Genomic DNA, 25,548 nt, shown 5'->3' on the forward strand with positions numbered 1-25,548 from the left:
GACACCGCCGGGCAATACTTAAGGATCTTTGTTTATTGGTTGTCCCTGACCCCTTTTTTACAATTGGCGTCCCAAGCGTGGGGCCCATCAGTGACTCGTGGATCCAGTGGGAGAGGTCCTGACGACAGAGTGAACGACTGCAACGATCGGGAGAGCTCCTGCCCAATAGACCCTCGTCTGGCAGCCGATCATCCGAACTTCACTGGTTCCGAACAGACCTCTCTCGAGTGATCTACGGTCCTGACTGGGAACCATCAGGAGTGCCGCGAGGAATACGAGGAAAAGAGGACGATCGGGCGCTGGATTCGGAAGACAAGAAACTGTCCATACGGTCCGGGTAAGGTCGTGTAAACACGACGAATTGCGAAATGATTGTTTGATTGTTTGGAAAATACTAGTATTACTCTTTGTTGATTTGTTTGGAGATTCGCTGTCTGCAAACGGAGAAACAACAGGCTCTCTCCCTTTGCAAGCAGTGAAGGATAGGTAACGCAGCCGTCGTGCCTATCTTTCTCCCCCACTGATTGATTGTTTGAACCCGAACTACGGTTCGTGGATTGTTCTCGGGAGATTTCCCTCTCCCACACTGATTAATTGTTTTGACCCCGAACTACTGTTCGCGGATTGTTTTCTGGAGATTCTCTGTCTGCAAACAGGAAAGAACAGGTTCCTCTTTGCAGATAGTGAAAGGGTAGAGGACGCAGACTTTTGCGGGCCTACTTATTCTCCCCACTGATTGTTTGATTGACCGAACATTGACTGTTCGATATTGGTTCATGAGGTATTCACTGCCTGCAAACAACGTAGAATAGAAATATTCTGTCTAGTCTTTGCACGCAGTGATAAGGTAGGTAGTGCTGACTTTTGGTCCCATTGTGATCCGTCATGCCTATCTTCTCCTCGCTGATTGGTAATTGGTTCAACCCGGACCGTTTATTAGAGGTGGACCATCTAGCTCCGCTGGAAGGCACCCCTAATAAAGACATGTTCACAAAGTATGGATTAGTTACCATAGCCTATAGTAAGCTGTGGCACAAGTATACCAAAGAAAATCAAGAGAAACAGTGGCCACTGATAGGATCCTTCGATCTTGATAAAATAGAAACGTTAGAAATAGCCCTTGGTAGTAGTAAGACAACGCCTATTATGCTCGACAGTCTCGGTATGTGGCGCAAAGAAGCAATGCAACGAAAGAAAAGAGACGAAGTCAGAGTAGGTAAAGGAATATACCGACAGGACAACCCCAAGACACAACGACCCGAAAGTAATCCCCCGACGCTACGCGCAGGACGACCAGACTTAGGGCAAAACCAATGTGCTTTTTGTAAATATTCCGGGCACTGGAAAGCCCAATGCCCGACTCTACTGAACAAGGGTAAGAGCAGAGGGCCGACAGAAATAACAGGCCGGCAGAAAGGGAAAAGGCGTGAGACAAAGATGAATCAGACTGACACGGACAGGCCGGATAGAACCACCACGTTTGATTACGCCCGATGGCACAGATTTCGCCAGACCGATTTCAGCTACATGTTTGAATCCTCATAAGATCGAACAACGCTAAGACGGAAAACCCAGTCTAGCTCTAAGTTACCCGGTGACGAACCCCGTACTACCGCTACTGTTCCCGAACACAAAAGCCACCCTTTCGGATAACATACAGAAACAATACACAGAGTAGTCTCGGACAGATTAGTATACATTCCATTAATGAACTCGAACTCCGAGTGCAATGGGACTGATCACTCTCTGTTGCCCCCCCCCACTCTGTGAAAAAAAAAAAGCAATTACAGGCCTGCATAGACAACCCCCCCATTACCCAGACATGCCTGTCCAAACAAAATACCTACCCCCACTCCGGAAGTTCCCAAAATGCAGCAGGTCACCGGTCACGCCCATCCGGAAGGTGAAACACACAGCACGTGTGGGGCGGGGCCTGCTGACAGCCATCGATCGAAAAGATCGCCAGTGGGATGTCCAGGAGGCACCACGGGCCCGGCTTGAAATGGCCTTCCCATCCTCTTCTTCCTGGGGCGGCGTCCCCCGGGCCACGAGTAGGGAGGGGGCGGATGCAGATGACCCTCTCCCTCGTATCTCCTGGTCCGGCCATCACAAATACCTCCGCTGAAGAATTGGTACAGGGTGGGCTGGGAAGGAGAGGCGACGCGAACGAGCCTCTCCCACCTCCCCAGGTAGGAGGTTTCCCAGCCCCGGCCCGGCGCCGAAATCCTCCAGCCGGGCGGCGACCATACTTCCGCAGCACGGGACATAGCATGGCGGCGACCATACTTCCGCAGCACGGGACATAGCATGGCGACGACCATACTTCCGCAGCCCAGGACATAGAATGGCGGCGACCATACTTCCGCAGCACAGGACATGGAATGGCCAGCAACCATACTTGCGCAGCACAAGACATACGATGGCCCTCAAGTGTACTTGTGGAGCACGGGATGTGGGGTGATCATCATGTATACCCATGGAAAGGGGCGGCGTGGGGTGCACTGGGAGAGGGAGGCGGCGCGAACGAGTCTCCCTCGCCCCCCCAGGTGGGGGCGCCACAGCTGCACCCTAGCGCCCGAGCCGAATGTCCTGCTCCTACGGCATGGTGTTCCATTTTTTTCGCCCCAAGAAGTCTCTTCCACTCTTGCAGACGCGACGAAGGGCGGCTGCTGCGGGGTCTCAAAATGGCGTCTGGGCCCCCTGGAAGGCGGGTCTAGGCCGCTAGAGTAACTTTGACCAGCAATGTAACTCGGACGCTTGCCCACCGGGGCACGAGCCCCCACCTCCGACAGCATCCCCACAGCCTTGAAGATTCTACAGAAGTCCCCGGAGCCCTCGGCCCCTGCAGGCTTCCGGTGAGGAACAACTGCCTTGATCGCTAACGAAAATAACCACGACATAGCCACCCCTTCTGTTAGCACAAGTCTTTTTGAACTGCCGAAAGGGACTCTGGTCCAACCGCCGGTTGTGGGAAACATTTTGTCCCTGACGCTACTTCCGGACTAACCCGGCCTCGCCCAAAATGGCGCCGGTGTCAATAGGAACTTACGAACACCTCGTGGTGTTTTTTTTTTAGCTAATAAGACTTGATGTTCTGAGATATGTATATGATCCTTTGTACACTTGACGAAAAAGAGGGAGGGTTCACTTGGCGAACATGTAAAAGGATCCCGTTAAAATGTTGGTTTCAATGTACGATTTATTATGATATTATTGTAACTGATACATAACATCGCTTATGACACACGCCCACGGTATGCATCTAGGAAATTTGATTGCAACTAGTCCGACTGTGCTTCCAATTATGAAATGAATGCCCCTTGATCCCTCAACTATTGATAGACGTTTTTAGTTTCTTGCAAAATGACTAAATAAACCTTTTTAAAATGTTTTTTAATGCTGCAAAATAGCCCCCCCCTAATGTACGCGCTTCAGCCATCGCCGTGTCCGGCCAAATACGATTGCACTCTCATACCTACATGCTGAACGATTGTGCAAATAAAGGTTTTCCAAACTATGAACAGGTATTGCATGCTTTTGTAAAATGTGGGATCAGCGGGAGAGTTTTTCTGTGCGATCTGCTTTGTTCTCTTTTTAAGATTATTAGAAGATGGTTGCTCAGCCCCGGATTGAGGATCGAATCTAAGGCCCGATACTCTGCCTCCAAATATGCGACTGGCTCAGGTACTAATGCATGGAGAAGGACCTCGACTTCTGAGGACGGGTAAAGTGAAGCGGTGTAAATGATAGAATGTTATAAAGGTATGGTACTAAAAGGTACTAGGGAACAGGGTTGGCCGAAGAGCTGATATGCCTTAGGACATCACAGCGTTGGAAAAGATTTAAGGACCCCGATAGCTAGATACATCTACAAACTAGATACCTCACACTAAGCGCCTCTGATTTTTAACGTCTCCCTACACACGGCCTATAATGCCACACTCGGACCGTCTCCCTCGTGAACAACCTATCGCTCGCCATCCTTGCCACACTGCCCGCCCCCCTGACTCCAGAAACCAAGACCCCAGGGATTATATCCCGAGGAGATAAGACGAGTATGTGGTAAGTAAAGGACTTTCGTGCCCATGCATTTGATATGCTCGAATGTTGTCCCCCCTCTCTTCCCCCCTTTTCCTCCCTCTACAGGTTACATTGGAATCGCGACTGAGGTATGGTGAAGATCTGAAGCCTTGCCATGTCTGATACATGAAGCGGACTAACGCTGCAAGGTGGCACCTAAGGACACCCACAAACTACTCTTGTAGCGAAAGAGCCAATAAGTTGTATGATATGATGAAACACGATCACCCCTAATCCGTGTTGCGTGAATGAGCACATGTCACGTATGTCTGAAACTATGAGAAAATGTTTTTTTTATGCGACTGAAGTTTTGACTTAACTAGTCAAAGGACCGAGAGTGCGAGAAGTGCGACACAATGGTGCCTTTTACTCAATGCATGTCCCTTTGTACCCGGCCTAATGCTCGTCCGTCCCAAACTGCATGCTTTCGAAATTCTAACTCTCTCTCTCTCTCTCTCTCTCTCTCTCTCTCTCTCTCTCTCTCTCTCTCTCTCTCTCTCTCTCTCTCTCTCTCTCTCTCTCTCTCTCTCTCTCTCTCTCTCTCTCTCTCTCTCTCTCTCTCTCTCTCACGACTGGCACCTAATTGGCAAACCACCACCCCCGGTGCACCACCCAATTGGCTCCAAATACCGCCAGTATTTGCACAAATTTGTCTTAAATAAAATCACCTTGATGCCATGTTACTACCTCTCCTTTCTGCTAAATATTGATGAAACCTAGAATTGGCCAAAAGGGAAAGGACAGGTAAGACGACTGAGGTTCCCTAATCTGACCCGTAATAAGGGAACTACATGTCAGTGGCTTCTATGATAAAAAAAAATGCCTCAGGTAACGCGACCTTCCCCGTCCCGAATTGTCTCAATACCCAAACAGTAAAAGTGATCGAAGCATCCCCGTCTTCCCAGAACGCCCCCAGTTTTGTATCAGCTGCCCCGGACGAGAGTTTAAAAAATTATATCCCTCACCCCCGGTTGTAAGAGATGGGTCGACTTACAACTGACACAAAGCAAGACGATAGTCCCTCACCCCAGTTTACTATGTTCCTAGTTGTTTTCCATAAAGACCCCGGTCACCCCAAGGATGAGTCGAATAGTTATCGCAAGCCCCCCAGTTTTTAATGAAGTAGTCAGGTTGTAAGAGACTATGTAGAAATTAGAATGATGTTTGCGAAGTTAAGATTAGACCGAAATGAAGAAATTGTTGCAGTAAACCCTGTTGAAAGTAAAATGTTTAGCTGAAAGATCGGATGCATTCATATAATGGAAAATTGTTTAGCCTATGTTCATTCCTCAGAAAGATACCTATCAGACCATGGTGGTAGCACGTTGCACTTTTTCGTAAAATACAAAGCCCTGGAGAACGGTATAGCTTCGTAAGGCTCGTACTAGGAAAGTGGGTCTCTGCCAGAAGAACTGACGTGACTGTAATAAACAAATGCAATGAATAGGTATCAGATCTCGTACCACGACAATGAATGTAATACCAACAAACACCAAAGAAATAGTTACGAAGGAAAGTTATAGGAAATCCAGCAATCCCATCATCAATTATTTATATGTTGGTTGTAAACCCCAATGTAACGGATGTTTCCCAGTTGCTTGGAGTTGGGAGAGAAATAGACATATGTGATTACCTTCCTCTGCCAATTCTCTAAAGACTGTCTTTTCAAACTCATTTAAGGGTACCACTGTCGGAAGAGAGAGAGACCGGATGTGGGAGCACGCGGCCTGACTGCAGATCGTGGAACATCTGCGACATTGGCCAAGGCGAGACCGCAACAGTAAGGAGTCGCAGGACGAGGCACTGTTTCCGACAAAATGACAGGAAAGGGCTGACCTGATGCCCCTGCTTGATGATCAACATGTGCCGAAAAGTCCCCGCCCTCTGAACTCGGTCATGGGCCCGCCTACCTGAAGTTTTCCGTCCCCCTGGTCTGTTCCCGATCTGGCCCTGCTCCATCCCCTTTTCCTCCGACCTACCCTAAGGACTACTCACACACCCCCTTCTTCCACCTGAACTCTTTGACAATCGACTCGAAAAAGAAAAACTGCGGTCAGATAGAATAAGGTTTTGCTGCAAACTAAAATGAAACTTGGGTGCCCTGTCTAAGGTACCCATGAAAGAATAGTTAGGACACAGGGCGAAAAAGGACCTTTTTGACCGGGAAAGCGAGGAAAAGGTCATGCCCTGCAACTCAGGACCTAGAATAGAGCTGGACACATAGCTCCACCGCCGGTGCTCAACAGTGCCAACAGAAGACGACAAAGAATGCTGAGAACTCACTAATGATGGTCCACGACAATAAGACTTCCCCTTCGAACAGTGACACCCCTGATTATCGTTTTTACTACGTCTCATTTCTCTCCCAGCCACCATTGTATTGATTATGCTCCAACCGAATACGAAATGAACTTACATATGTAATAACCTATCAGTTCATATTCCGAATGACTATAAGCATCTATGAAATGTACCCAACGCTCTCACTACAGAATCGTTTTTGTCCGATATTGCATTACTATGACTTTCCTGCAACAAGCTTAACGATAGGCCCGCCTCCTAGGATGAAAGATTTTAAATGTAATGTTTACAGCTCCTTCACCTGGGTTCCTACTTCTTTGCTCATGATCGCCACAGTAGACATGGATAGGAAATAGGCCAGCAAGATGTCTTGGGAATGTTAAAGGGAGGACTGTGGAAAATTAGTACGGTTTGGTAAACATTATCTGCGCCATCTTGCCTTTTCCCCTGATGCCACACTTTTTGTCGTGCGCACCCGCCATTTTAGGTGCCTCGATCAGAACCACCCTCTGCACGCCACTAACCCCCAGCACAGCTCTCAACCTCGCAGGCATCCCCCCCCGCTCTCACATGCCCTGGGTCATAAACCCCTCTTCAGCGCAGCTCTGCCTCGGAATCCCATCCTGTTCCCAGCGCAACACCTCCCTTCATTCCTTTCATGATCCCAGGCCCTTTGATACAAACCCCCTTTTCCTGTGTGCCCGTTTGTCTTCCTCGTTCCCAGGCCGCCACCTGGCTCTGCTGATACTGTTTATTGCCCCCCCGTACAGTAGGAAGCTTCCCCCCATTAAAGGACCCTCGAATTGATCAAAGCCCCCACCCTATGAGATCCGATCAACCCCACGCACTCCGTGAATCGGCGGAATGTCCAGCTGCGCGATAATCATCACCTGTTGTGACTGGGGTGGGGACTTCAACTGTAAATGTGTGTGGGAACGGGCCTGAAGGGGAGATTCCGAGGATGTCCTTTCATACTTCAAAGCATTGCAAGAATGTGTTACCTGCAATAAAGATCATAAACCTGTGTATAAGAGGCCAGGCCTCAGAGATGCGGTTAGAGCACCTCGTGACGATACTTGCTGTCCGAACTGATGTGTTCTCCTCCGGAGAGAATAAACCCTTGTTTCCTGCCTTCCAGTCTCCAGCGCCTGCCTCTTCATTGATTAATATTTTGTGGGTTAAAGAGGCGACACCGCCGGGCAATACTTAAGGATCTTTGTTTATTGGTTGTCCCTGACCCCTTTTTTACACCACCATCAAAGGCTTCTGCTCCCCCTCACTCACACCCCATCCCCATATGCTCCTTTCCTCCCTCCCACTCGCTGGCTCCCCCGCCGCCCCAGCCGGGCTTGTTTATACCGTCTCGCCTTTATCATTGGTTTCTCATACTGGCGAGAAGCTAGTCTTTCTCTTTCAGCATGCGCGCACACAACACCCGAGCTTGCACCCCCACCACCCCAAACACACACACCCTCTCTATACTACACTACTCTCGCGCGCGCGCGCACACAACAGCCGGGCTTGTTTATACCGTCTCGCCTTTATCATTGGTCTCTCATACTTTTAATCTGGGAGGCGACCCGTCCCAGCCTTCGTCTTCTCTGTATCTTCCCTCAGCTACATCAAAGTTACGCTCCTTGTTAACATCAGGTGGTTGACTGCATGCTCTGCAGGAAAGAAATCACCGGGCTACACGTTTTAAGGTTATTCGCAAACTGCTGACCCAGCTTTGGTGCTGTGTGTGCACAGACTCTCCTAGCTTCCCAAACCCCGTTCAGCGCACAGCAATACACATTTTGCTCCTTTCCTCCCTCCCACTCTCTGGCTCCCCCGCCCCCCCAGCCGGGCTTGTTTATACCGTCTCGCCTTTATCATTGGTTTCTCATACTGCCGAGAAGCTTGTCTTTCTCTTTCAGCATGCGCGCACACAACACCCGGGCTTGCACTCCCACCACCCCAAACACCCCCCCCCCCTCTCTATACTACACTACTCGTGCGCGCACACAACAGCCGGGCTTGTTTATACCATCTCGCCTTTATCATTGGTTTCTCATACTTTTAATCTGGGAGGCGACCCGTCCCAGCCTTCGCCTTCTCTGTATCTTCCCTCAGCCACATCAAAGTTACGTTCCTTGTTAACATCATAACATCAGGTGGTTGACTGCATGCTCTGCAGGATAGAAATCACCGGGCTACACATTTTAAGGTTATTCGTAAACTGCTGACCCAGCTTTGGTGCTCTGTGTGCACAGACTCTCCCAGCTTCCCAAACCCCGTTCAGCGCACAGCAATACACATTTTTTTGGGGATCATTCTGATAAGGCACTGGCATTCTGCGTGCAAAAAAAGTTTATGGTAATGCCTGGAGCAGAAATTTCAGTCAAGCTGCCTGCGTGTTCCGAGGGCGGTCTCGAATGGAAACATCTGCTTCCAAGGTGTCTCACTTGTAACTAACAACTGCTGATGTGGCCAGACAATTAGCTTTGTCCGTAGAAGTGAGCGCTTGCTTGTGAAAGTCCCGGAAATGGGCTCCTTCATCCTGCAATCCGCTGTATTGACTGTCTGTACCACAAAACGACCCCAATGACCCAGGAGTGTATTATGGCATTTGCCACATAGTTGGCTCCGTAGCAACAGCAGTGAAGGGGGAAAAAAAAGAACCCCACCACGCCCAACCACCACCCCAAGGGGCATAAAAACCTCAAACAGCTATGTTTGTTTTTAAATCCTTTCTTTTTCTACTTCCAAGCATTGCTTGTTTTACTTGAAGCTTCTCGATCGTGTTCAGCAACACACGCTGCCAGTAACAGCTTATGTTGCTTCAGACATCAGCAGCACAGTTCCGGGATTTGTGTTCTTGTTGGAACTGGTGCTCATGTACAGTGCTCCAATACCTTCAGGTCGAATTTGCACTAAATAAAACTGCAGGAGAAAATAAATGCATAAAATTGGCAAGCCCACCATTAACATTTCAGGCAGTCACTTCTCAGGTCATTTCAGCGGTATTTGCAGTGCTAGATTCAAAACTCGCGAACCCCAGCATTGAGTAAACTCTTGCATTCCATGTCTACTCATTAGGCCAGGATAGTGTTCCTTAAACCCTGGACTTATTTTCACATCAGCTGTTGCATAAGTGGGCCTTCTTATTCAACCGTATGTTACGAAAAAGGGGGGTCTTTCAAATTGAAACATGTTATTGTCGGGGCACAAGTTGGGGGGTACTAAGCCCACCCCATGACTATTTTTAGAAAGGTGACTCCGTTCCTCTTAGTACGATGTTGAGAGGTGTCACCTTGTAACCCATCACTGTAGCTGCTTGCATTTGCTAACACTGTATGTGTGGCCTAGGGGTACCTGTGAACGTCCTTCCCACAGGCATCTCAACTTTCATTTGTGAAAATGGCCACGGAGAGGTGATCTTTTAATCGATTATCTGAGGAACTGATACCTTACAAAATAACTCTCATGTGGCCTACTAAACTGCAAATGTGATGCACTTTTGTGATTTGGAGCTGTATAAAGAATTCCTGCAGGAAACAGTTAATTTGAATAACTGTTCATCTTGTGTGGACTAAAGCCCATGCAGTGAAAATCATTTTTAGACCACCACACACAACCACCACATACAACCACCACACACAACCACCACACGCAACCAATACACAAAACAACCACACCCACCCACCACACACACACAACCACACACTCAACCACACACACAACCACACACACAACTCCACAACCACACACACAACCCCACAACCACACACACAACCCCAAACACAACACCACATTCACAACCCCCCAAACACACATCCCCACACACACAACCCCCCACACACAACCCCACAAACAACCCCCCACACCCAACTCCCCACCCCCACAACCCCCTACACACACCCCCACACATACAACCCCACCCCCACACACACCTCCACACACACAACCCCACACACAACACCACACACACACACAACCCCCCCACACACACAACCCCCCCCACACACACAACCCCCCCCCCCACACACACACAACGCCCCACACACAGACACCCCCCAAACCCCCAACACCCCCACACCCCACACACAACCCCCCACACACACAACCCCCCCACACACACAACCCCTCTTTCTATCGCCCTCACTCTATCTATCGCCCTCACTCTGTCTATCTATCGCACTCACTATCTATCGCCATCACTCTATCTATCTCTATCTATCGATGGCCCTCACTCTATCGATCGCCCTCTCTCTTATCTGTCTATCTATCGCCCTCCCTCTATCTATCGCACTCACTCTATCTATCGCATCACCACAACATCACTCAGGGGCACCACCGCATCACTCAGGGGCACCACAACATCTCTATGCGCTACCACAGCATCACTGAACGCCGCAGCATCACTCGTCGCCACCACAACATCACTCAGCGCCACCATAGCATCGATCTGTGCAACAATTCAACAACAACTGGTTCAAATATGTTCCCTCAATGCTTGAAGCTTTATTACAAATGTCACAAAAAGATGTTAATATTTCACTTCTGTTCTTGCGTTTTCGTCACAATAAAATACACTGAACATAATCTTCACAAAAATTATTTACAAAAGTTTAAGCTATTGCCATTATAAATTATAACTTTTATTTAAGTATTAATTATTTAAAAAATTAAAAGCCATTGATATGTGTAATAGCAATACATCTAAATCACGTAAATACAACACATATTGCATTACAAATGCTATAGGTGTCACATTTGCGAAAGTTATAACTATTGGCATTGTAAATGACAAAGCTATTAATTTCGCTATTTTCAAAACCAACACATAAATAAAAAAATTGTAATTTACAATACCAATAGCTCAAACTTTCCTAATGCGAGACCTATTGCATTGCAAATGCTTGTTGACTTTTTCAATGCTTGTTTCTTGATTTTTGCAAAACTGTGTTGTTGCTAAAGCTACTGGGCCTGCGTCAATCCATTAAAATAATTGGATTAATGCAAAAGCATGTTTCGGTCTCAACAAGCAAACATTGCTGTAGTAACCGCTGGCACTGCACGGAGCCACTTTGTGTGTGGATGGTCTCCTTGTGAAAGCTCTGAATGCTGTCACTCGCAGTGAAGATAGCCAGTGACTGAAGTAGGCTGAAGAAAAATGTGAATGACACAGTAGTAGACCAATGGATGAAGTGGGGTGGCTGCACTCACCTACCTATAAATAAGAATATTATACGTATCTTTTAGTAAAATCAAAAGGGCTTGGTTAACGCCAGACCTGAAAATTGTTTTCTCGTTTATTGTTTTAAGTTTGCAGTTATTTCGAAAAGCGTAATTGAACGTTTTGCTCCCAGAACCACTGTGGCTTGGCTTCCACGTTTGCTGCCACACTGCCTCCTTATCATGAGAATGAAAATACTGAGTGGACTTTGAGTGGATTTATTTTCTAAATAAACATGTCTGAGGTCCCTCTAGAGTTTCTCTTTACTGATAATCTTAACCATATTTTTAGTGGAAGTGCTATTTCCATTTTGTGTGTATAAAGGCTGACCTCTGCTGTGTTTAGGTTATTGCAGGAGTTTGGCAGGGAATAAAATGATTTCATTGTCTACATTGCAACTACTGCCTGTGTCGGTGTAGACCTTCAGTTTGGATATTTTCGGTGCTAATTCGGATGTAGTGTTCCACGTTTTATGCTGCATCCAAAGCACGACATGCTTATGTAATGTGAAGACTGTGGTGTTTGTACAGTGAGTAGGTTACACCACAAACTAACTAATTTAACTTCTAAAGCCCCTCAATAAATGTCATTGTAGCAACACATTATATACATTACAATAAAAATATTGAAAGTATTATCCTGTGTATTTTATTGAATGGAAAATATTGGCTTGCGCTGAAAAACTGCATTTTCTTGGGAATCATTGATGAAAGCACACTGGCGAGCTTTGCACAACTAAGAATTTTGCCAGTGTCAATGCTACCGAACTCCCTGCTGGGAGTGATGTTAGAAAACAGAGACTGCCTTGCAGTCCTTATGCTGATTTTATGCAGTTTTCATCCGTCTAGAATGTCGAATTCTTCAGACGAGTGTAATTGGTTGTTTTCCCCTTTGTGCTTGTGGTCATGTTACGGTTTTAGTTGTCTAATCATCAGTTTGCCGTTTTAAAAGCATAATGAACAGCCTAGTTCACCACTGATTACCTTGCGTGGGACTGGGATACCATTTTAAATGAATACATTAGCTGTCCCGTGTAAGTTTTCTTTAGTATGAAGGAACTTGCTTGCAAGATTTGCAGTGGAGCTTTTCGTCGTGGAAGACTATACATTTAGCTTACCTTTAAATGTCAGTTTTGTAGTAGGTGGGAGCTTGAGTGATCGAGTTTGAAGTTAGACTGTTTGATGCTGCAGCCCTTATTTATGTGTTGAGGTTTGATGTGAGTCAGCGGAAGGTTAGAAAGTCGGCCAATGAATGTAGGATGAGAGGTGAGTACTTCTCTGAAAAGGGTTTCGGTATTTTTTTGTAAGACAGCAGGGGCCAGATGTAGGCATCCAAATACCAGTCGGTAACGGCCGAAAATACCGATTTTTGGCCGTTACCGACCGGTATTTGGATACTGAGATGTAGGGCATTAAAAAATACAGATTCGGTAATTTTACCGAATCGGTAATTTTACCCAATCTGTTTTTTGAAATGTAGGTAGCACTGTAAACAGTGCTACAGGGCTTTAAGGATTAGGGGCTAGATGTAGGTAATTCCGATTTACCTACTCTTAAATACCGAATTTTACCGATTCGGTATTTAAGAGTAGGTAAATAGGAAGGAGGCAGATTTAGGTAATTTTAAATTCAGAATGACCGAATCTGTAACATTCGGTATTTACCGATTCTGTAAATACAGAATCGGTATTTCCCATTGATTCCTATGGGCTTTGAAGCCCATAGGAATCAATGGGAAATACCGATTCTGTATTTACAGAATCGGTAAATACCGAATCCTGCAAGGGTGCAGGGGGTGTCACTTTGACACCCTCTAGCACCCCAAGTGCAGGCTTGTGTGACATGTGGCACACATACATGCCCTAAGGGCATGTCTGTGTGTCACATTGCACAGGTGTGCATGCACAGATGTGCATGCACACCTGAATTCGGTATTTTACCACACAATAGGATTGTGTGGTAAAATACCGACTCTTAAGGTGCCACCTACATTTGGAATTACAGAATCGGTATATTTACCGATTCGGTAATTTACCGAATCGGTAAATATACGATTCTGTAATTTTCAGCCCCCTACATCTGAAAGCCCTAATACCGGTCGGAAACGGCCGAAATCGGCCGTTTTTTCCGACCGGTATTTGGGCTCCTACATCTGGCCCTAGTTATTTACCACCAACTATTAGTTGGTGGTAAATAACGAATTCCTATGTAAATGCAAATATTTGCATTTACACCTGTGCCATGTGACAGACATACATGCACACAAGCACTGATCAGGGGTGCAACAGGGTGTCAGTGACACCCTGCCACCCTTGACTTTTTCGGTATTTACCGAATCGGTAATTGACATTCATTCCTATGGGCCTCCAGGCCCATAGGAATGAATGGCAAATACCGAATCAGTAATTACCGAATCTTACCGATTCGGTATTTTTTACCGAATTATTATCTACATCCCAAATACCGATTCTGAAATACCGAATCGGTAAATATCGGTATTTTAGAATCTGTATTTTCGGATTACCTACATCTAGCCCCAGATGTTGAAATCTTTAAGACTCGGTGGAAGCGAGTTCAAACTTTTCACAGTTTGAGCTTTGGATGCAAAAGGCTTTTAATGGTACTGTTATTGGCTAGGACAGCATGGGTGGAGTGTGAGAGAAAAGAGGTGATCATCGTGGTGTGTGTCTCAGGGTAGGTGATTGCTTCTTTGATCAGGGCTCGGTTAGAGAAGTTGCTTCTTTGAGCAGGGCTCGGTTAAAAAAGTTTATTTTTACTTTAGGCATGAGGTAATGCATAGGTAGAAGTCTGGTGTTCGTAGGAATTTACAGATTTTGCATCTGCTGTGTTATTATCATCCAGAAATGTCAATGCCCATATTATGGTGATTTCTTCAGCTGAAGGGCCTCATGAACCAAGGAGGTCTTTGAATTATTTTTAGGATGCTGTGGACATCAGAGAGGGGGCAGTGGAGAGAGTTTACAGTATGTTTTTTTTAGAAAAACCATAGGTGAGGACAGATGTAGAGCTTTACCAGTTCTTGGCACTGTGCATTTAGCTAATTGAAACATGGCAAATGCTAAATACACATTTTGAAATCTAAACGATATTCCTTTTTTTCTTTTCAGAGTGCAATTTACCTGATACATTAAATTCCTGGTTTCTCGTGACTCAGCTACATGTCTGGTAAGAGTCTGTTGACATTATTTGAAAACCCCAGTGTTTGTGCAGAGCTTTAATTCCTGTTATCAGCTTGTAGGGAACCATGTTTGTTTGTTTTTGAATGACCTATGCTCTTTACTTTGACCACAGTAATTCTAGTTTGTTTCCGTGTATGGTATTAAAACCAGAGCCATGGGATTGAGAAACGTTATGTAAGCAAACAAGCGTCCTTTTTAGGTTTTGCCTGGCGAAAAGATGCGCTCTGCGCATCTTTTTCGCGCAGGCGAAATCCTGATGAGATCTGTAGTGTGGCTTTGGGTCGGCCCTCGTCATTGATTGGCTGGCTCCATAAATGGAGCCTAGCCATTGGACGAGGGGCCTGTCCGTCAATGCCGGACCAGATTCGGGGGCGTTCCCGCGTTTCTTTGGCTTTTGCCGACGTCACGCGACGTCAGCCGAAAGCCGGGAACGCCCCCGAATCTGGTAAGGCACTAGTGGCACCCCGAGCGCTCTGCCGCCTCCTACTACGGTTCAAACGCTGCCTCCCTGATTGCCGCCGCTGCCTGGGGCCGAGAATAACATGAGGACCTCGCCGGGGCCGCGGAGAGCAAGAACGAAGGAGCTGCCCTCCCATTGGCTGAGGCGGTCGAGCCCCCTCAGTGCCGCCGCGCTAGGAGTGGTTCTCGAGCCGCCGCGTCATCGCTGGAGCCGTGCTGCGATTGGCCGCAGCTTCGCCACCATCGGAGGCTCGCCCTGAGAGCGGCGCATCCATCGGGAAACTTCGCCGCCCGCCTGCCTGAGCTAGAGACGGGCCGCCGCGCTGCCCGCGGCGACCCGGAAGTGACTAGCCGGCCGGCCAATCCTAGCGCGGCCGGACGGAAGTGCCCGCCCCCGCCCGGGGGAAGAAGGAAGACGGCAGCCCAGGAGAAGAAGTATGGCGGCCCACGCGGGGCTCCCGTGGCCTGGAGGGAGCCCCGGGAGAAGCGGAGGACGTTGCCGGTCTCCCATGCTGAAGAGGGAGACCGGAGAAGTGCCCAGGAGATTGCCGCTGTCGCAAGGAGCCCCCGCCAGGACGGCGGCCCAGGAGAAGAAGTATGGCGGTCCACGCGGGGCTCCAGTGGCCTGGAGGGAGCCCCGGGAGAAGCGGAGGACGTTGCCGGTCTCCCATGCCGAAGAGGGAGACCGGAGAAGTACCCAGGAGATTGCCGCCGTCGCAAGGAGCCCCCGCCAGAGTGCCCGGTAAGTTACATGGGCTACCGAGCGCAGCAGCACCACCACCAGAGGCTTGGGGCTCGGAGCCACACCATGGTGGACCTGGGCGGCTGCCCCAGGAAACACCTCTGCGAGCCCCTGCTGCCCCCCGCCCTGCTGGGCCCTGCTGCTGCTCTGCTTGGGGCTCAGAGCCGCACCATGGTGGACCTGGTGGAACCTTAACAAAGGCAAAACCATTGCATTGTAAATGCTTGTTAGTAGGTATCTTAACAGCTGCATTATGCCAGCACATTGAACCGAAGGCGCTTTTATGAAATGGAAGTTGTGCATTGCAGAGTTCTAGTTACTTCTAAGAGCTTTTTCGATATTGTCCTAGATCCAGCTGCTTTACTTTTATACTTGCTGTGGGTCTGGGTTTTTGGGTGGGAAGGGTAATGTTTGGGTGTAGGGTGAGTATGGATTTTTGGGTGGCAAGGGTAATTTTAGGGTTTAGGGTGGGTATGGGTTTTTGGGTGGCAAGGGTAATTTTAGGCTTTTGGATGGGTATGCATTTTTGGGTGGCAAGGGTAATTTTAGGGTTGGTATGTTTTTTTTTGTGGCAAGTGTATTTTTAGGGTTAAGGGTGGGTATTGGTTTTTGAGTGGCATGAGTAATTTTAGAGTGGGCGGGTGTGGGTGGAAAGAGGATTTTTAGGATTTAGGGTTGGTGTAGGTTTTTGGGTGGAAAGGGAATTTATAACATTACAAGTGAGTATAGATAGGTGTGTGTATATATGTGTATATATGTATATATATGTATATATATATATATATATATATATATTTATTTGTGTTACTCCGATCGAATCCGGTGATTCGGAAACCGAGCCCATTGTCAGTTGGTGCATGTCGCCGATCATGCCCAGAATCGACAATTTACATAAATTCCAATTCCTTCAAGTAATGCACACTCAGAGTCTGAGGTATTTTCAGTCGCTGTATTTAAATTAATGCTCGTTACGTGTTTTGTCAATAGACTTGTTCACACGTGTGAACAAGTCTATTGACGAAACGCATAACGATTCATCTCAAGGGTATACATCCCTAGCGTAGTAGACAAAGCCATGATCCGAGCTAATGAGCAAGGTAGAGCACAGGCCTTGGCCAGCAGGATTTCTAATTACCACATTCCTATGGTAGAACAGCCATTGAGACTTATCTTAACTTATAGCAATCAACATCAGACTAATAGAAAGATAATCAATACAAATTGGGCTCTCATAAGGAATGATCCTGTGTTGGGAGAGAGATTAACTCGATCTCCCAATCTAACCTTCAGCAAGCTCAATTAGCAATACGCTAGTCACGTGCAGTCCAGAGGTGACTTCGACCACCTCTTGGATTATGGGCAGCAAAGGATTCATCAAGTGTGCATCTTGTAAGGCATGTAAACATGGAGTGAATAAAACAGAATTTTTCACACCTTTCAACAACAGGCCAACTAAGATAGATAAAAAATTTGACCTGTAAGACGGAGTTTGCAGTGTATGTGCTGGAGTGTCCTTGTGGCCTGCGCTATGTGGGTAGCACCAGGCTGCAGGTCCACAAGAGGATACTCCAGCACATACGTGCAATTAACAACGGGGATGAGACATATCCTTCTGCCCGTCATTTTGATGAAAAACATGCCAAGAAATCCAATGAATTGCGTTACTTTGTAGTAGATTGTATCCCCCCAATGAGAAGAGGTGGTGACCGTGATACCAAGCTGAGAAAACTGGAAACTAAATATATTTTAGAAATGGATACTGTTAGACCTGTCTGCCTTTGGGTAGTCCCTCCTATTCATTATTTATTTTGTCCCCTTTTTGCCCCTCATATCCTTTTGTGTCCACTGGACTATTTTTATGGAGTTGGCCTGGGGGATAGATGCTCTTTTGCCCTCATAGTTTTTCACCTCAGGCCTAGGTGCCTTTTCTGACTGGAAAGTAGGGGGCCCACAAAATTGTCGCCATTAACTGCCATAATGGTCATTCCTGGGAAGGACCCATAGACTAGAATAGAGGCCTTCCAGAACCTTCTGGTCCCTTCTGGACCTTCTGAGGCCAGACTATATAAGGTCAGCTGCAGGGTAGCCATTTTGTCTTGTCAGAGAGAGTCAGCTGGAGGACAGGCTGTAGCATAAGGTGGGGGTAGGATAACCAAAGGGTTGACCTCCCAGATTAGGGACGCTTCCTTATTGATTCACCACCCTTCCTCCCTTGTTGTTACTGACTTGACCCCGCTTCGTGGGATTCCTGGAGACCCTGGGCACCTGACCAACCCCTAGCCTAGAAGTAAGGGTTATGAGTGGTTAAGGGTGACTGATCTACTAAGGAGTTCAGTCCTTTGCCCAGTAAGGAAGCCCTCGCTGAGCTTCTGGAGGTGTGTTCCCAGGAAGACTTGAAGTTTGAGACTGAGGGGAAATTCCTCTGACCTACCCCCTGTTCAGCCCTCCATGTGAGCTGGGTAACTGGTGGCCAACCTGCTAATCCTTCCACCGGATTCCCCCCCCCCCCCCGGTACCTGGGGTCGTGGACTGCCTTCATGAAAGTAGCGGCACACCTGAAGGGAAGGAAGGGATCGAGTGACTGGGGCAGGGCTCACTGGTGGAGCGAGCGTATGGGACAGGAAACCTCAATCTTCCCTGGTTCAACGGGGAGAGTCGGAGACTTGTGAGGGGAAGCCTTGTCTCTCCTCTGCGCAGGTTTGGTAGTGTGAGCTCCGGTCGTGGAGACGCTTATCCCTTGCGCCTGCCCATTTGGATCATTTCCCTCATTTCCCTCAAATTGGGGGGGGGGCAGAGCGAAGGAAGAGGAATCGCCGCCGCGGAGCAGCCTCAGCCTGGGAGCCGCTTTTCCTTTGCGCCTGCCCAGTCAGGCCGTTTCCCCGAGAGAGGCGGAGTCTTCGACAACAAGGAAGCGGGTGCGAGTCGAGCCTCAGCCCTCTTCAGCCCGTGTGTCTTCAGTTAACCCGCACCAGCTCTGTCTCCAGGCAGCTGGTTAGGCAGAAAAAAAGACGGGTGTGGCGAGTCTCGGCCCTCCTCTACCTGTGTGGCTCTCTTCACCTCGGTCTCCAACTAGCTGGATCGGCGAGTGAGACAGCCTAGGCTGACAGGGATTAATGGTGAGGACCTACTCACCCCTGGCGATCCGAGACAATGGCCTGAGGGCCCAACCCTGAGAAGTAAGGAGAGTGTTGGGGGAGATAAAGCTCCGTTTACTACCGATCAAGGGGCTAAAGAGGAGCCTTCTTCCAGGGGCCTAAGTAAAAGAGGGTGATTAAGGCTAGAAGCCTTCAAGACTTCCACCATTGACCTGTTCAACCCCATGCAGGGATGGGAGGCTGGTAATTGACCTATTATTGAATACTTCTCAGTGTTCAGGTTTAGAGAATAGCGTTCGTGGGACAGTAAAGCGGAGGTAACAGTTATGGTACTTTGGTGTTGCCAGAGACTAGACAGTAGTCTTTGCTTATGTTAAACTGAGGTTACCTGAACTCCCACAGAAGTGTACCATTGTTACTCACTACGTGTCTTTGTATTGCATTCTTTTGTGTGAAATGGAGATTTGAGATATTAACTTCAACACCTGGTAATTTACAGAAACAAAATTTAAATGTGTATTTCTGAACTGTCAATGGCTATTTAGTAAAAGAGAGAAAAGTATTATTTTTATAAAGCAGCACGTATTTTCATACAAACTTTGGTGTAGTGTTTCTTTTTGAGTGGAGTTGCAGCGAGTTACTGCTGGGTGGTGTGCAACCTTTACACATGTGCCTCTACTTAGTGACTGTCTTACCCTAGGCCAGGCTACCCTAGGTAGCTTAGCAAATCTAGGTCCAACATATTGGTGTCTAGCGGGGGGATGTTGACTGTGGCTGCGACTACTCTGCAGTAACTAAGTGTAATCCACTAACCTACACCTGGAGTTTTCTCCTGGCGGACTTCCTAATTTTTTACTTTTGCTTTTTCCAAATTTATTCCTGGTGGTGGGGTGGAGGTAGCTTCAGGTTGCCCTTGTAACTCTATTCTTTTTGTGTGCTTGACCTTGAATTGCCTTTAGCGAAATGGAATTTGCACTGGAAGAACTGGACACTTATTCTGTGGCCCAGCTAAAAGACTTCTGTCAACAAATGGAAGTGTTCTTTAAGCGTGGTGCCAAGAAGGGGGAACTCCAGACCAGTTTGAGGGCTTGGGTGGAAGCGCGCAGAGAAGGGAAGGAGGAGGATGGGGGGACAGACCGGGACACGGTCATAGAGGTAGAGGGATTATTCCACCCTGAGGTGGGAACCTACTCCCAGGACCAATGGCCTCCTCTAGGAGGGGCAGTAGTGTCTCCGGGGGAAGCTTGACCGAAGCGGAGCTCACAGACAGGAGGGAAAAAAGGAAGCTGAAGTGGGAGTTAGCCAGGTTAGAACAGGGGAGGGAGGAACAGAGGATGACTCATGAGCTTAGACTAAAAGAGCTAGAACTCAAGGCTCTACAGTTAGGACTCGCCAACTCTCCAAATGGTGGCAGCGAAACCAGAGAACCAACCAGGGAGTCTAAACCCTACCTGCCTAAGGATATAGTTGCCAGCTATAGTCAGGGGGATGACATAGCCAAGTGGCTGGCTACCTATGAGGTCTCCTTAAGAGCCCATGGGATCCAGGAAAAGCACTGGGGGGATGGGTTGTACAAGTACATGCCTCCTACTGGTCGGGACACCTTGTTAGCCATAGAACCGAAGGAGCAGACCAACTACCCCACCATGAAGTTAGCATTGATTAGAAAGTTTGGGCTAACCCCGGAAAAGTATCGCCAAAAGTTCAGGGGGAGCCACAAGTTAAGCACCCAGAACTGGGTGGATTTCCTGGATTATGCGAGGAAGGCATTGGAGGGCTGGGTACAGGGCAGTGAGGTGAAGGATTATGAGGGGTTGTATGATCTTTTTCTTAAAGAGCATCTACTCGAGAAATGTTTTCCCGAGCTGCGCCAGCACCTGGTGGACAGCAAGCTGACCAACCCCCGGAAGCTTGCAGAGGAGGCGGACATCTGGGCAAGTACCCGGGTGTCCACAAAGGGGACTGGAGGGGATTCCCAAAAGGCCGGACAGGGCGCCCCTCAGAAGAAGGAGGGGGGAGATAAAAAGCGGGAGTTCTCTAAAGGTCCCCAAAACAGTTTCCAGGGAAAGGGAACAGGTTTCACCCCTAAGGCTAACCCGCCCAGAAACCCTCATCCTGGCCAGAGCCAGCAGCCAAGGGTTGTCCACTGCTTTGAGTGTGGTGGTGTTGGACATTATAAGGGAGATGTCAGATGTCCAAAGAGACCACCCCCTCCCACCGGAGGAAAAGCCCCGGGAGTAGCTAGTGTAGAGCTCGGGGAGGAGTTGCCCTTAGATAAGGGGGGTGAGTGGGCGGGTGTCACCTTAGTGTCCCTGGGAGAACGGGAGATGGTTCCTAAGATCCAGGTGCCCCCAAATACTACCAAGTATGGGCAATGGATCACCATCAATGGCCAGAGAGGGGAGGCTCTGAGAGATACAGGAGCCAGTATGACTATGGTGAGAAGTCAACTGGTGTCTCCAGAGCAGGTGATTCCCAATGTACTCCACCCCGCCGCGATGGCTGACGGCAGAATGGGCCACTACCCTGTGGCCGAGGTTCCCTTTGAGTGGGAAGGGGTTGCAGGTTCACTTCGAGTTGCGGTAAGCCCTGCCGTGCCAGTTGATTGTCTGCTGGGGAATGACATGGAGCACAATGCTTGGAGAGAGGTGGAATACCGGACGCACTCAGAGATGCTGGGTACACCTGACTGGGCCTGTGTAAGCACAAGGTCTGCGACTGCCCGGGGAGGGAGTTCACCTGCGTTGGAGCCTGGAACAATGGCCCAACCCGCTGCCAAAAAGGAACAGACCCGAAGACGGGAGAAGCCTGCTTCGGCTTCCACACCCCATGTGACAGATCGGCCACCAGCGGTGGTGGACCAGGAGTCCGTGGAGGGGGAAGTAGTTTCTCTGGAGGACCTGCCCATCCCTGCTGAGTGGCATGTGGAGGGAGGGCCTACCAGAGAGGAGTTCTTTAAGGGCCAGAAGGAGTGCCCTACCCTTGAGGGACTGAGGCGTCAGGCTGAAGCCCAGGCAGCAGGGGACGTTGCGGGACACTACCACATTTACTGGGAGGACGGACTCCTCTACAGTGAACCCAAGGTACCCTTACCTGGTTCATCAAGGGCCTTGGTAGTCCCGCAACGGTACCGAGCCTTTCTGCTGGAATTGGCTCATGAAATTCCCTTGGCAGGACACTTAGGTCAGGACAAGACCTTTACTCGGCTTGTCCCCTACTTTTACTGGCCTCAGATGAAAGTGGCGTCTAACACCTACTGTCGGACATGTGTATCCTGCCAAGCCAGTGGGAAAACAGGGGTGAAGCTGAAAGCTCCCCTGGAACCACTTCCTGTCGTTAGCACCCCCTTTGAAAGGGTGGGCATCGACATTGTAGGGCCATTGGATCCACCAACAACAGCTGGTCACAGGTTTATCCTGGTTCTGGTGGATCATGCCACACGGTACCCAGAGGCAATTCCTTTGAGGACTGTCACTGCACCTGTGGTGGCTAGGGCCCTAATGGGGATCTTTACCCGAGTGGGTTTCCCCAAAGAAGTTGTGTCCGACAGGTGGACCAACTTTATGTCAGCGTACATGTGGGCAATGTGGAAGGAGTGTGGAGTGACCTACCGGTTCACCACCCCCTATCACCCCCAGTCAAATGGACTGGTAGAAAGGTTCAACAAGACCTTGAAGGGCATGATCAGAAGTCTGCCTGAAAGCCTGCGGAGGAAATGGGACGTCCTCCTACCCTGTTTGCTATTCTCCTACAGGGAAGTGCCACCGAAGGGAGTGGGCTTCAGCCCCTTTGAGCTTCTGTATGGGCACCCTGTACGCGGTCCTCTCAGCCTGGTGAAAGATGGATGGGAAAAGTCTCCCAGGAAACCCCCCCAGGATGTGGTGAGCTACATGCTGGCCTTCAGGAGCCAAATGGCGAAGTTGTGGAAGCAAGCTTCTGACAACTTGGAGGCCAGCCTGGCAGTAATGAAGGAGTGGTATGACCACAACGCTCACCCGGTGGAGTTGGAGCCTGGCCAGAAAGTGTGGGTGATGGAGCCTGGAGAGCTAAGTGCCCTCCAGGAACGCTGGACAGGCCCCTTTGAAGTGTTAGAAAAGAAGGGTAAGGCCACATACCTGGTGGACCTTAAAACCCCTCGACAGCCCCTACGGGTGCTACATGCTAACCGACTCAAACCCCACCATGAGAGGCCCGAGGTCATCTTAATGATGGTGACTGATGGAGGAGAGGAAGCGGAAAGCGAACCTCTCCCAGACTTGTTTTCGTCTCAGGAAAAGGAAAGGTCCGCCTTCTCCACGCCTGAGGGACACTTCCAATTTTGTGTGATGCCCTTCGGGCTCAAGAATGCCCCTGCCACATTTCAGCGGCTGGTGAACCAGGTCCTCTCCGGAATTGAGGGTTTCTCCGCTGCCTACCTGGATGACATTGCTGTCTTCAGCAGCAGTTGGGAGGACCATTTGCAACATTTGCAAGCAGTTCTCCAGGCCCTGAAACAAGCTGGTTTGACAATCAAGGCCAGCAAATGTCAGATTGGGCAGGGGTCGGTTGTGTACCTTGGACACTTGGTGGGCAGGGGAACAGTGCAACCCCTCCTGGCAAAGATTGAGGCAATCATGGCCTGGGAACCCCCCAAGACCGAGACTGAGGTCCGAGCTTTCCTGGGCCTCACAGGTTACTACCGTCGCTTTGTGAAGGGATATGGCACTATTGTAGCGCCCCTCACAGAGCTTACCTCAAAGAAACAACCTCGACGGGTAGTTTGGACAGAGGCTTGTCAGCAAGCCTTTGAAAAGTTGAAGCAGGCAATGTGTGCAGCACCGGTCCTGAGGCCCCCAGACTTCTCCAAGGAGTTCATTGTCCAGACAGATGCATCAGAACATGGCATTGGGGCAGTGTTATCGCAACTTAATGAGGAGGGCCTGGATCAGCCTGTAGTTTTCCTTTCCAGGAGACTGCTTCCCCGGGAACAGAAGTGGAGTGCAATTGAGCGGGAGGCTTTTGCAGTGGTGTGGGCTCTGAAGAAGCTGCGGCCATACCTGTTTGGCTCGCACTTCCTGGTTCAGACTGACCACCGCCCCCTTCGTTGGCTGATGCAGATGAAGGGGGAAAATCCCAAGCTGTTGAGATGGTCCATCTCCCTACAGGGAATGGACTTCCGGGTGGAACATCGGCCTGGAGTGGACCACGCCAATGCAGACGTTCTCTCCAGGTATTTCCGCCTTAGTGATGAGGACTCCCAAGGGGTTGGGTAGCTCTCCCCACTTTCAGCGTGTTAGACCTGTCTGCCTTTGGGTAGTCCCTCCTATTCATTATTTATTTGGTCCCCTTTTTGCCCCTCATACCCTTTATATCCTTTTGTGTCCACTGGACTATTTTTATGGAGTTGGCCTGGGGGATAGATGCTCTTTTGCCCTCATAGTTTTTCACCTCAGGCCTAGGTGCCTTTTCTGACTGGAAAGTAGGGGGCCCACAAAATGGTCACCATTAACTGCCATAACGGTCATTCCTGGGAAGGACCCATAGACTAGAATAGAGGCCTTCCAGAACCTTCTGGTCCCTTCTGGACCTTCTGAGGCCAGACTATATAAGGTCAGCTGCAGGGCAGCCATTTTGTCTTGTCAGAGAGAGTCAGCTGGAGGACAGGCTGTAGCATAAGGTGGGGGTAGGATAACCAAAGGGTTGACCTCCCAGATTAGGGACGCTTCCTTATTGATTCACCACCCTTCCTCCCTTGTTGTTACTGACTTGACCCCGCTTCGTAGGATTCCTGGAGACCCTGGGCACCTGACCAACCCCTAGCCTAGAAGTAAGGGTTATTAGTGGTTAAGGGTGACTGATCTACCAAGGAGTTCAGTCCTTTGCCCAGTAAGGAAGCCCTCGCTGAGCTTCTGGAGGTGTGTTCCCAGGAAGACTTGAAGTTTGAGACTGAGGGGAAATTCCTCTGACCTACCCCCTGTTCAGCCCTCCATGTGAGCTGGGTAACTGGTGGCCAACCTGCTAATCCTTCCACCGGATTTCCCCCCCCCCGGTACCTGGGGTCGTGGACTGCCTTCGTGAAAGTAGCAGCACACCTGAAGGGAAGGAAGGGATCGAGTGACCGGGGCAGGGCTCACTGGTGGAGCGAGCGTATGGGACAGGAAACCTCAATCTTCCCTGGTTCAACGGGGAGAGTCGGAGACTTGTGAGGGGAAGCCTTGTCTCTCATCTGCGCAGGTTTGGTAGTGTGAGCTCCGGTCGTGGAGACGCTTATCCCTTGCGCCTGCCCATTTGGATCATTTCCCTCAAAGTGGGGGGGGGGGCGGAGCGAAGGAAGAGGAATCGCCGCCGCGGAGCAGCCTCAGCCTGGGAGCCGCTATTCCTTTGCGCCTGCCCGGTCAGGCCGTTTCCCCGAGAGAGGCGGAGTCTTTGACAACAAGGAAGCGGGTGCGAGTCGAGCCTCAGCCCTCTTCAGCCC

At 49.2% G+C, this 25,548-nt stretch overlaps 1 protein-coding gene across 1 annotated transcript in view; it reads left to right on the forward strand.

Annotated features, from left to right (window-relative positions):
- The window catches only part of UQCC1 (ubiquinol-cytochrome c reductase complex assembly factor 1), a 486,967-nt gene that overhangs the window by 187,973 nt on the left and 273,446 nt on the right, over window positions 1-25,548 (forward strand). The window contains exon 6 of the mRNA XM_078652195.1: window positions 14,727-14,784. Within this exon, the coding sequence (XP_078508321.1) occupies window positions 14,727-14,784 (58 nt within the window). The remainder of the gene's footprint in view (window positions 1-14,726; window positions 14,785-25,548) is intronic.

Source organism: Lissotriton helveticus, chromosome 7, assembly GCF_964261635.1.
Source record: "Lissotriton helveticus chromosome 7, aLisHel1.1, whole genome shotgun sequence".
Classification (NCBI taxonomy): domain Eukaryota; kingdom Metazoa; phylum Chordata; class Amphibia; order Caudata; family Salamandridae; genus Lissotriton; species Lissotriton helveticus.